At 45.8% G+C, this 11,590-nt stretch overlaps 1 protein-coding gene across 1 annotated transcript in view; it reads right to left on the bottom strand.

The window, feature by feature from the left end:
• Window positions 1-2,974: 2,974 nt before the first annotated feature.
• The window catches only part of LOC138275586 (peptidoglycan recognition protein 1-like), a 47,126-nt gene continuing 38,510 nt past the window's right edge, over window positions 2,975-11,590 (bottom strand). Inside the window, exons 4-5 of the mRNA XM_069219130.1 lie at window positions 11,010-11,128; window positions 2,975-3,782 (exon numbers count right to left, since the gene is read on the bottom strand). Coding sequence (XP_069075231.1) covers window positions 3,598-3,782; window positions 11,010-11,128 — 304 coding nt within the window. The 3' untranslated portion in view covers window positions 2,975-3,597. The remainder of the gene's footprint in view (window positions 3,783-11,009; window positions 11,129-11,590) is intronic.

Below are 11,590 nucleotides of genomic sequence, written 5' to 3'. Positions count from 1 at the left end.
ATTCACCTGAAATTCTGGGACATGGGTTTGCCAAGGCTTGGTGTGCTTGGAGGTCTTTGACCGCCCACAAACATGGACATTTGTGGGCCTCACAATCTCTCCGTTGACTACTTTCCATCCTATAAAGGGTTGGAGACTTGTTTCAGCACAGAGCTGGAGTATCTCTGCTTCCAGGGTGGGGAGGGACATGAACCACCACTAACTGTGCCAGGGGTGTAGGTAAAGTGCTTTCGCTCTGTCGCGTGGGCTCTCATTATCCTAAATGAGACTACTGGATTTTTAGGTAGCAGGGTTGTTCCTGGTGTGGGGGACTGAGTCTGACCCACTTAGAAGGACCTCTGTCACCCTGAATCCGGTTTTGCTCCGGCTAACTAGCAGTGCCTCATCTCTCCCATGGGGAGGGGGTGATTGGGCAGCCGAGCGCATGACATCTTGGCAACTTCTCAGGGAAGTCGTGGTCACTCAGATCCAAACCAGTTCTCTCATTTACGTATGATCTCATATACAAATGACAAAGGCAGTTTGAGTTTTATAGATTGTTTTAATAACACTACTGTATTTTTTATATTAAGGCGTGAGCCGCAATAACCAGAACCATACAACACAGTAGGATTGAAATAGTCACGAGGAGAGTGAAACATAAGAATAACGCTATCATGGTGTTAATGATTTCTACTCTCTCTCTTCTAGTTCTATTTCAAGCACAGCATGTTAAGCTTCTAACTTGCCTTTTAGATTCCCTGGGAAGCCATCAACCCTCATACCTGAGCAAAGGCCTGTGATCTGGTTCAGCATCTGCAACGAGGCAGTCAGCGTCTAGTTGTGGTCCCCTGGTCGGAATCTCCCTCTTGCGTGTATTAGGACAAGGGAGAGTTTTTATAACTAACATGTCAGTGTGATCACAAAATGTCTCTACGCAAGAATGCCAAAGACTAAACTCCTACCACGTCTATCGACAATGTACCAGACTGTATCCTTGACTGAAGCACAGAGTGAACAAGAATGTGTTATTGAAAACTCCAGTGCTGAAGAAGGCTAAACGGTGTGATATAAAAAATAAAACAAGACCGTAGAACTGGCTATTTGAAAAATAACAGTACGAAGCTGAATAAAAAGCATTTAGAGCAAAGTGCACTGAGGCTCTATGCTGCGAGCAAAGGAATAAAATATATCCAGGGCAAAGTGAACAAAGGCCTAACGCCTGAACCTAACGCGCAAAGGATACATAAAACTGACCACACTACAGCTCTGGAGAAAATGTGTTTCTTTGCGGTGAGAAAAGTATGTATTTGCACGGAGAGCACTGTTCCCCGCTATGAAGTCCTCCACTGTGGAGAACTCTACAGATTGTGGATAGGATAGTCTCATTAAATATTTCTTGATTTGAAACTAATCCACAATGCCACTTCTGTGTAGTTTTATTCAAAATCCATCTTTATTTGAAATCAATCAATAATCAGTCATCTTTATTTGATCACTTAAAAGCAGGTCACATGATTGCTGATACCGGAATGGGGCAATCATTGATCTAATCATTAAAAAAGTGACTTGTGATATGAAATTTACATGGTGGTAATTACCTATACACAGTGTTTGAAGTGGGCGGTATCGGAGGGGCACAAGGTGCCCATACTTTTATTGTTTATGAAACACTGTGCCTCATACTTTTGTGAAAAGACAACCGTTCCGGGGCGGTTAATTCCAACAGTTTAAATGCTTCAGCTGAAGTGTCATTCAGGGAGTGTCCTGTGCTCTGAAGCCGAGGGCGGGGCAGGCAGCTAAACAAGCCTTTCTGCCAGGGTACTGCTGCCTGAAGGAAATGCAAATGTTCCCTGCCAGTTAATTTGCAAATGTAAAGGATGCTTGGGATCCAGTACTGGCTTTAACTCCAAGCTTTGTTATGACAAAGATTTTTTCATTTTTAGTGATAATGCAAAGAGTTAACAACTGAGCTAATGAAGAGCGTGCTTTTAATTGTATTTATAGCTTTATATCCCACTTACTACACCTGGAGGTGTTGCAGGGACAGTAATACAAATAAAATCCATTAGGTACACTTTGGGTGCTTGAATGTCACCCCTGAAGAAGCGGGTTTACCCATCAAAACACATGTTGCCCCCTGTGCAATGATTTCAAACAAAGATGGATTTTGTAGAAGAGTGCACAGAGGTGGCAATGTGGATTAATTTCAAACCAAGGAATATTTAATGAGGCTCTAGCATTTAAGGATTAAAGTTACCGCGTTCCTCATAGGTTGCACTTTAACTTGTGTAAGACTAGTGGGGTTGGTCTTGGTTACCCACTAACCCCGGTTTGTTTATATGTATTTTAGGAACAGGAGCCCTCAGGTAAAGTCACATGACCTTGCCAGTAGTACACCTGGAAACCTGCACCTGCCACAGCCTGTCACAGGTACTTTTGGGAATGGTTATGAATTTCCAAAACTTGTGGATCGCACTTAGATGAAAATCTGCGACTGCGGGTGTATGGTGTTGTGAATCGGGCCCCCAGTGTTCCCAGGCCCACACGGGTAACCATAATTCATGGCACCATCAATCATATTTGCATGGCGCAGTGATGCAATCAGCCGCCAGATTTTGTAACCCCAGACATGGTAATTGCAGCCCCCCCCTTGTTAGTATTGGGGTCTCATTACTTGGTCCCATGAGATCATTCGCACGGGATGTGTCTAAATGGGTAAAACATGTGAATACGTGTCACAGCACAGAGAAGGCAGGATGGTGAATTAAAATAAGAGGTGCCTGAAAATTAAGGCACTTTAAAGAAAGTAAAGCAAATAAATCAAAAAAACATAAAATACATTTATTGCTCAGTCTTGAACACTTATTATTAAACAGCTTTGTGTCAGGGGTAGCACAGGTGAGATCCTGCATTACCACACAGGGTACGTAACTAAACAGGTTTATCAGGGAGGAAGGGAGGAAGAGAGAGAGAGAGAGAGAAGGAAGGGAGGAGAGAGAGAGAGAGAGAGAGAGAGAGAGAGAGAGAGAGAGAGAGAGAGAGAGAGAGAGAGAGAGAGAGAGAGAGAGAGAGAGAGAGAGAGAGAGAGAGAGAGAGAGAGAGAGAGAGAGAGAGAGAGAGAGAGAGAGAGAGAGAGAGAGAGAGAGAGAGAGAGATCTCACTAGTGCTTATTTTGAGCCGTGGTTTCTGGTGATCAGCACTGGTATTTAATTGTCAACACCTGCACTTATGACTATTTGCCACACGGTGGCACTGTTTGACAAAGTAGGGATGAGTATAACAGATTTTTATTGATTCAATATGCATTGAAATGACTGATACCTGCCACCCACGCCATTCTTATAGCTTTGGGGACCTGAATCGTCTCCACCGTAAGAGTGAGATGATTGGTTGTTGGGTTGGTACTCACTTTGGCAATGAGTGGTGTAAGATGTAGTGGCCTCTTGACGAGGGCCCTGGCTCTTATGTTTTTACCAATGAAGCACTGGACCTTCTGCATATATGAAAGTAGCACAAGCCATAGAGGCCCAGGGAGGGCGGAAGAGAGAGAGAGAGAGAGAACTTGCTGCAGAGCTAAGAGTAACACAAACAATACAAAGACATCCTCAGAGAAGCTCAGGCTTTGGCATTGAACCGCGGCCACTTGGTGATGAGGTTGTAGAAGCTGTTCCCAGGGCAGGTGGTGGCATTCAGATTACGATGACCCTTCACGATGTAGTCTTTCCGGATGTAGCCCTTGGTGACCCCACACTTGATGAGTTCCTGCACAGCCTTCAAGGCGGCCTGGCTTGGGTTTCTGCCTGAAATTAAACAAGTGAACAGGTAGCATATGTCAGTCAGTTAAGAGTTCACTGCAGCCAACTGCATGCATCCAGAAGACCAAGGAGTTAAACCCTGCAGGGCCAGCTCAGCCGTTTATGCTTTTTTGTCATCTTGTCGTTAATAAGTTTTAAGGACAGTTTTCATAGTAATGATAGTAATATCAACAAAGGACACAGAGCTAAACATAAACAATGCTAATATTACATGCAGTTTCCGTCATATCGCAGCATCCATGGCTTAACCAGTGCATCTAGGTAGGATACTCCTGTCTCATGGACATCAAGATACAAAAATACCATTGCCCAACCTAACCCCCCTCCAATAACCCGGGACAAAAGCACATGAGTGCAGTAGCTGAAGGGGCACCTGATGCACGGAAGCTGAGCGAAGCAGAAACAAGATGGAGAATCAGTCAAGGATTCATCGAGTGTGGCTACTCACCCATGAGGGTCTCAAGGTGCTGAACTGTAGGCAGAGGGAGATTACATGGTTTGCCCAGAATCACAGGAAGCTGAGCCCACACTGAGACTTGATCCTGGTTCCCCAAGTCCGAAGTCAGCAGCTCAAGTCGTTATGCCACATCTTATCGAGGCAAAGAACCTTCTACAATAGGCGTACACGCTGGTATCCTTTAACTTTAAATTTGAAAGAGATGGCCCCCCATATGAGTGGGACATGCAAGAAGTGGCAAGCCTGATAAAAGGAATGGTACTAAGGGGCCCCAAATATTTTCATAATATTTAAAGTTGTCTAGCAGAATATCAGCCATCCTCTCCATAGTGATGGCCTGCCAGAGCCTGGCATTCCACTGACACAGCGAGGGTGCTGCCCTCTTCTTCCACATTGTGGCCAGAGCCATCTTAGCTTAGCTGCCTAAGGCACAACCACAGTATCACCTGGGAACTAGAGGTTTGATGTTTAAGGGAATCATCCCGCAATCCCAGCAGGAAAATTCCCAGTGTATCCGGTGATGGTAAACCAGGATTTCTTTGATTTTGCCTAATATTTCCGCCAAAACAAGTGAATGATCGGGCAGTCCCACCATATATAATGAAAAACTTAAACTAGCCCACAGCTCACTGACAGAGATCTGATGTGGTCCAGAAGTTTTTTTCCAGTTTTGTATGCTATAGACAGTGGACTAAAAGTATTTTGTAGTGTGTCTCCTTCTTTCCCATTGAATGATTAAGTCTGGGGATATCTCTCCAAAGTTTGCTCCACATCCCTTCCGGAATCATTGTTTGCAAAAAACAACATGGCTAGGATTAGGGGAATTCATGGTGGTACAGGGAGTATAGAAATGATATACAAACCTTAAAGCCCCTCACCTGTCTAATAAACTTCCCAGCAGGAGAGAGGTCTCTAGCTGCGGCTTCCCGTAGATCCGGGTGGAGAACCCAAAGCCTCAACTGTGTGTAATGGTAGCACTCCGAGCTTGGGAGAGCGAAGTCTTGCTGGCAGTTATCGAAGGTGAGCAATTCCCACCCATGAAACAAGTCAGAGACAGTGAGATACCCCCTTCTCTCCAGAGGTCGAAGGGTTCCTGTGTAAGCGCAGGTGGAAAGGCCGATTAAAGTGTAAATCTGTAAAGGGGTAGGGGAATGTAGCCTACCCAGATGTTCGATTCACCGCATTCCACACCTTAAGAGTCATTCAAGTCGGTGTAATAAGATACGTATCATGGAGTCGATCCACTCTCTGTTTCCACAGGACACCCCATAACTATAGCCCATAACCGCCCTATTCATCTGAAGCCAGTGCTTGCCGGATTATCTTTGAGACCATTCAGAAATCACCCTTAACTGTGTAGCTCTATAATGCAGGTGAAAGTCCGGATAGCCCAAACCACAGGAGCCTTTCAGTAGCAACATAACTTGTATGGTAACTGGGCCCTGCAATCTTGCCAGATAAAGCGGGCTACTATAGAGCAAAGAGTGGGGAGAAAGTTGTGTTCTACCACAATGGGGGTACCTTGAAAGAGGTGTAATAGCTTTGGTAAGACAGTCATTTTGAATGCACGGATGCGGCCAAGCCATGAAATGTACATGGGTGCCCATCTCTTTAAAGTCAGCTCTTAATTGTTGTAAAAGTGGGGAGTAGTTTGCTCGATACAAGTTGGTCACTTTAGGGGTGATAAGGATACCCAGGTAAGTGGTGTCTTTTTTAGCCCAATAGAAAGGAGTGGAGCCTGCCAGGGCGTCCATCTCACAGGTGGGCCGTGTCAAATTCAATAGGAAGGATCTACATTGGTTGATGCATAAACCGGCCACCGTCTCATAACCTGCAAGTTCAATACTGAACGCAAGAAGGAGTGGGGAGAGGGGGCACCCCTGCCTCATCCCGCGTTCTAAGCTGAGGCGGTCTGAACCCACCCCATTGACCAGTACTTGCTACTGCAGATTGGCATTGTGGCATAGCTGGCCTGTACCATAGCTATGAATTGTTCACAGAAACCAAAGCAATGGAGCGTATGGAAGAGGAAGGGACAGTTCACCTGGTTGAATGCCTTTTCGGCGGCCAGAACTAATAGTATTGCTGGAATACATTTTTTAGTAGTTTTTTCGACCAGGTGGACCACCATTTATAAGTTGTCATGTGTTTTCCTGCCTTTAATAGAACTGAACTGATCAGGGTGGTCCAGCATGATATAGTCCAATCTAGTGGCTAAGGTCTTAGAGTAGAGATTGGTGTCTAGGTTTAATACTGTGATGGGCCTATATGAACTACAAGAATGTGGGTCTTTCCAGGTTAATGCTTCACCCATCGAGGGGGTGATAGTGTGAGCTACAGTAATGTAGTTAAACAGGGCCATGAGATGGGGCACCAGTTTGGAGCTGAAGGTTTTATAGAACGGGTCATAAACCTATCAGGCCCTGGCAATTTGTAGAACTTTAGGGCATTGATAGTTCCCTGGAGCTCATCATTCCTTCTTGGTCCTCTTAGAGTCTTGTCGTGGTCAGCTGTAACTTGAGGAAGGTCTACTCCAGCTAGGTAATCCAGTTGCACTTTTTCATTGGTGGGGTCAGAGGAGTAAAGATTTTTATAGAACGCATTGCAAGTCCTTTCCTTATCTTCTTCAGATACAGCCGGAGGACTGGATTCCCAGTTAAGGTGTCCAATGTATTCCTTCTCTTGTTTGGCCCTGATTTGCTGCGCCAGCTGAGAACTCACCTTATTACCCAGTCATATGCTATTTTTTGAAGGCGTAACAAAGTGAACTCTAATCTATTGTTATAAATTGCACTGAGTTTTCTCCTCAGAGCTGTAACTTTCCATTGTAGTGCTAAAGAAGGGTTTCCTTTATGGGATTGTTCTGCACCCCTGAAGTTTGGCCTCAAGCATTCGTCTTTCTTCAGATTTCTGCTTGTTCAGGGTAGAAAAGTACCTTGAAGATATACATTTCACCACAGTACGTATATGAGGAGCTGTGCTTAATTTGAGATGTTGGTTTCCAGTACAGGGCACCGGCAATAATTTTTTAGGGCTGGCACTTACTTTTCTGCCTCAGCATTTACTACGAGCAAAAGACACATGAAAAAGATGGAGGAAAAGAAAACAAAAAAGCATCCTAAAGGGAGAAAGCAGAACGTTGCAAGTGTGAGCTGAAGGAGCAGGGAGTGTCTCTAAATGGATTAAAGAGGTCTGAGATGGCTTCAGGATTATGCTTCCTCAGTATTCCATGCTCTCACATTTAAATGCAGCATCCAAGTGTTTCAGAGGTGAGCTTTCATCACCGGCACATTTTTACCTGCAAATTAACCACTGGTGTGGAGTTAGGTGTAGAAAATCTATACTTACTAACTAACCTTTCAATATTTATGATTCAGTATTTTGTCCTCGATATTTGCATCCCTCGATATTCTGTATTTAATATTCAGGGTGCACACCTGTATCAATACTTGTGGGATCCTAGCAGAAGCCTCCGCTCATTTGAATGTATCTGCACTTCCTTGGGTGCCCTTTAGCAGTGGATGTGGGGCACTGGAGACAGCCTAGTTGCATCAGCATCCTTTATGACTGCTTCTGATTGGTCAGGTGAGTGGACCATGTGCTTGAGATCAGGTGGACTGTGGTGCCTGGGGGACCCTTGCTTGGGCAGTCCCAGGGAGTACCCTAGAACTGAACAGAGGAGGGCTAACCTTCCCTGAGAGGCCGGAGGTCAGCACACTGGGTCCTAAACCTATTGCTTTTGAAGGATGAGAGATGACCTTGATCTGTAGCCGCTGCCAAAGAGAAGGAGGCCTCCAGGAGTAGAGGTGAGTAACATGCAGGAACCACCACGATTAGTAACCCATGGGTGCGTTGTGCACTCAGGAGAAGTTGAAGCTTAGGATATAAGTTTCTGCTAACCCCAGAGGGATCTCCGGCCATCCTTTCTAACCAGCCTCAGCACAGGGATAGTGATAGCCCAAAGTACTCACAGTCTTCTAGAAGTGAGGGAGAATCAATAACACTGAGTTCCAAGCCCCTATTGTGTGTGTGTGTGTGTGTGCTTGGGAGGGTGTGCTTCTTGGGATTGTTTGTCAGATGCAGTTTTGTAAACTCCTACCAGGAAGGGGGACTCAACCGGTGGTCGACAGCCAAGCTTTGCCTGAAGTGTGTCCTACCCCACAGTGTGAGTATGGAATAATATATCTTCATACTATCGTGAGGAGTCAGAGGAAGAATTATCTTTGAGTTTTGTGTTTCTTTTTCAATTAAATGTAGGCGCTCATCCCTACTGTTAATCTCTCAGGCTGGGTGAACCAGACTGGTGGGCCAATGCTGCCCTGTTTTGAGGGTGCTGATTGGGCGGCCATTGGAGGTGTGATGTGGAAAGCGCTGATCAAGGGCCTTTCAAGAGCAAGCTTTCCTCACAACGCACTTACATTTAAAACATGGCGGACATGATTTTGGGATCCTTGTAATTTGGAGCAGGCTGGTCAGTAAAGGCAACTTGCAGAGTCACAGGGCCACATCTCACTCTGAGAGATCCTATACATATGTATGTACGTATGTATGTATATATGTATATAATAGGCCTGGGTGGAGTTCATGGAGTCCAACTCTGCGGAATTCTGTGAAGTTGAATAAAAACTCTGTGGAATTCCATGGAGGCGGAGTTCTGTGGCCCCGGAGTCCTGAATGCGCCAGATTTCAGAAGGGCTGAGCGAGGTCGGACCTGGTTAACTTTCAGGAAAGGGCCATAGGCAGTGAAAGCTGCTGTTTCTGGCCTCTTGTGCACCTGTCCTGTGTGCAGTACACACGGGGCAGGTATTGCACTAGAGGCCTGAAACAGCAGCTTTTTTTTGCTGCTTACGGCCCTGTCTGAATTCAGACCAGGGCCATAGGCAGCGAAAGATGCCAGGCCTGTTGTGCACTGGCCTGCCCACGTGGAGCTCCCAGCACACCCCTAGTGTATAAGTGGTATATATATATATAGGAGGACTATCCGAAGTGCAGCTGAAGGTGAACAGGGTCAAAGCCAGAGATGCAATCAACTTGTAACATTGATGCCAAGTTTGCCAGGTCCATGTGTGATGAGCTGCTCCAGCCCCGGTCTATTCTTTGAATTCTGGGACTTGTAGTCTTGGTTTTTTGAGTGAAAGAAACAAGAACTACAAGTTCTGGAATTCAAAGAAAATACCTGGACTGGAGAAGCTCATCACACATGGATGGGCGAAGCTCGGCAGGGCTCCTGTGATCAGAGGGGAGCTGTGTTCTTAGAGTGGAGGTGAACTGTTACTTCACCAGTCTTTAGTTTTATTTTCCAGAAGTGCATATTGAGCTGTATTTAACGAAAAAAAGGTACACTGTTCCAAGACTAAAGAATAAGAGCGAACCTAATTCTACAGGAGCGAGAACCCTCATGCATCACACTGGATGCATATTGAGCTGTACTCACACAGCTGAGAAGAGGAGTGTTCCAGGGTCCCAATCTTGGAGAAGTTCCCTTCTGTGGAGAAGAGGAATGTGTGCCCCAATCCTACAGAATATAAGGGAACCTCTGACGCTTTCACATACCATGAATTGTATTCCAGCAACACCGGTTCTTCTTTCAGGCTGGTGCCATCCAAGACCTTTTGTGTTTACTAAAGTTACAAATAGGCACCTTCTTCAATCATTGGTCTGTTATTCTGTCATTCATATTTGTTTTCAACCACTACAGCATAGATTATTGGCGAAATGGTTCGCCACTTCAGCCATTGGCCAACTTCACTGTGAGTGACGGCATTCTGCTGTATCTCAAGGAGCAAACACACACACGGCCCAGCTCCACTGAGTGCCAGAAACTACTACATATATGTGTGCTTTTTAGATCAAAAAAGGTGTTTTTGCTTTTAGCCAATGTCGTACTTTTACATTGACGAGGACTCTGAGAGTTTCCTGACAATAAACGTTTGCAAGAACCATGACAAGATTAAACAAGCTCTTACAAAGCCAAAAGGCTTGTAGCTAACCCCAATCTATTGCCTTTTCCAGTGATTCTTTCAGAAAAGCAGTCACGTGTTTGTGAGTTACAGGTCAGTTGGGTATAGGTACAGAGTCAAAGATCTCTTCAGTAGGGTCATGAGTCACTTTGGTATGGTTAGAGGGTCAGATCACCTTCACTGCAAGGTCACCGGTCAGCTCAGTATGACTTCAATGGCAGAGGTCAGTTCAAGGTGGCCCTAGGGTCCTGGAAGTTCTGTGCCACTGTGGAACCTACACAGAGCACCGGTGGCTGTGAAGGGCTCCCTCATGGGCATCTGGGGGCAGGTAGGCAGCTTTGCCTTGGGTAATGCTTTTTAAGGAGCCCTACTCCTGCTACAAAATATATTATCCTATGAGGCATCATGGTGGTGTCACCGGTGGGCGGCACACAATGCTGGAGCTATCTGGTGAACTCTCTTCTCAAATATCATTTTTCCTTTACATAATGGGGTGCTTCTCATGTGTGAGTGCGGTGCTGCAGGAAGTTTGTGACTCAGGCCTCACAAAGGTTTCTGAGAGGCTTGTGGCTGGGTATCCACACGGCTGTTTCAGCTGCTCCTGGTGCAGGAGGTAGACCTCCTAGAGGGCAGTCACAACCTACATGTCCTGTGTGGTCAGCTGAGCCCCCTGGTGTACATCAGGTGTTGGGTTGATACACACCTTGCACAGATGCTGACTGTTTCTATGGGTGTTTCCTGTAAACCCCCCGCCTTAACTGAACTCCTTGACTAGTGACTGCAAACACCACTTACTCATGAAGTTCCCCATCACGCTGATCCCGATGGACTTGGTGTTCATGCCCGGGGCATGAGAGCCAACTTTGTTCCATCCGCGGCCTTCGTAGACGTTGCCATCTTCACCAACCAGGAAGCTGCAAATTGAGAGTAGAAATAAAAAATTGTGTGCACAGAATAAAATTACTCCTACTTAGTTAAGCTTATAGACCATACAGTGTGAGGAAGGGTGGGGACTGCACAATTATGCACATAAATAGTTTAAGGGGCCTCTCTTCTATAAAGGGTGGGTAGTTGGACTACAGCAGAGAAGCCACTGAAACCAAAAGGCCTCAAACTGTTGCCGTGAAAGTCTTCTCTTGTGAAGCCAGCAGTTTAACTGTAAGTCCAAGACTGTACAGGTTCCGGCTGCACAAGGCTCAGGGGGCTGAAATCTCAGAGATGCTTGGTGGGTGAAGCATTTTCAGTGATGCCTGAGCCGCTGCGCGACCCCCGGAAGGTCAAGAATGAGACCCATCTCCCCTCGCTAGCTAAGGTTACTTGTGTGGAGTCAGAGCAGGGGCTGTGTTAATGTCTGGTAGGTTTCGGATTAGTTCACC

Source organism: Pleurodeles waltl, unplaced genomic scaffold, assembly GCF_031143425.1.
Source record: "Pleurodeles waltl isolate 20211129_DDA unplaced genomic scaffold, aPleWal1.hap1.20221129 scaffold_282, whole genome shotgun sequence".
Lineage (NCBI taxonomy): Eukaryota > Metazoa > Chordata > Amphibia > Caudata > Salamandridae > Pleurodeles > Pleurodeles waltl.
Note: the sequence above shows the minus strand (reverse complement) of the source record. Positions and strands in the feature narration are given on the sequence as shown.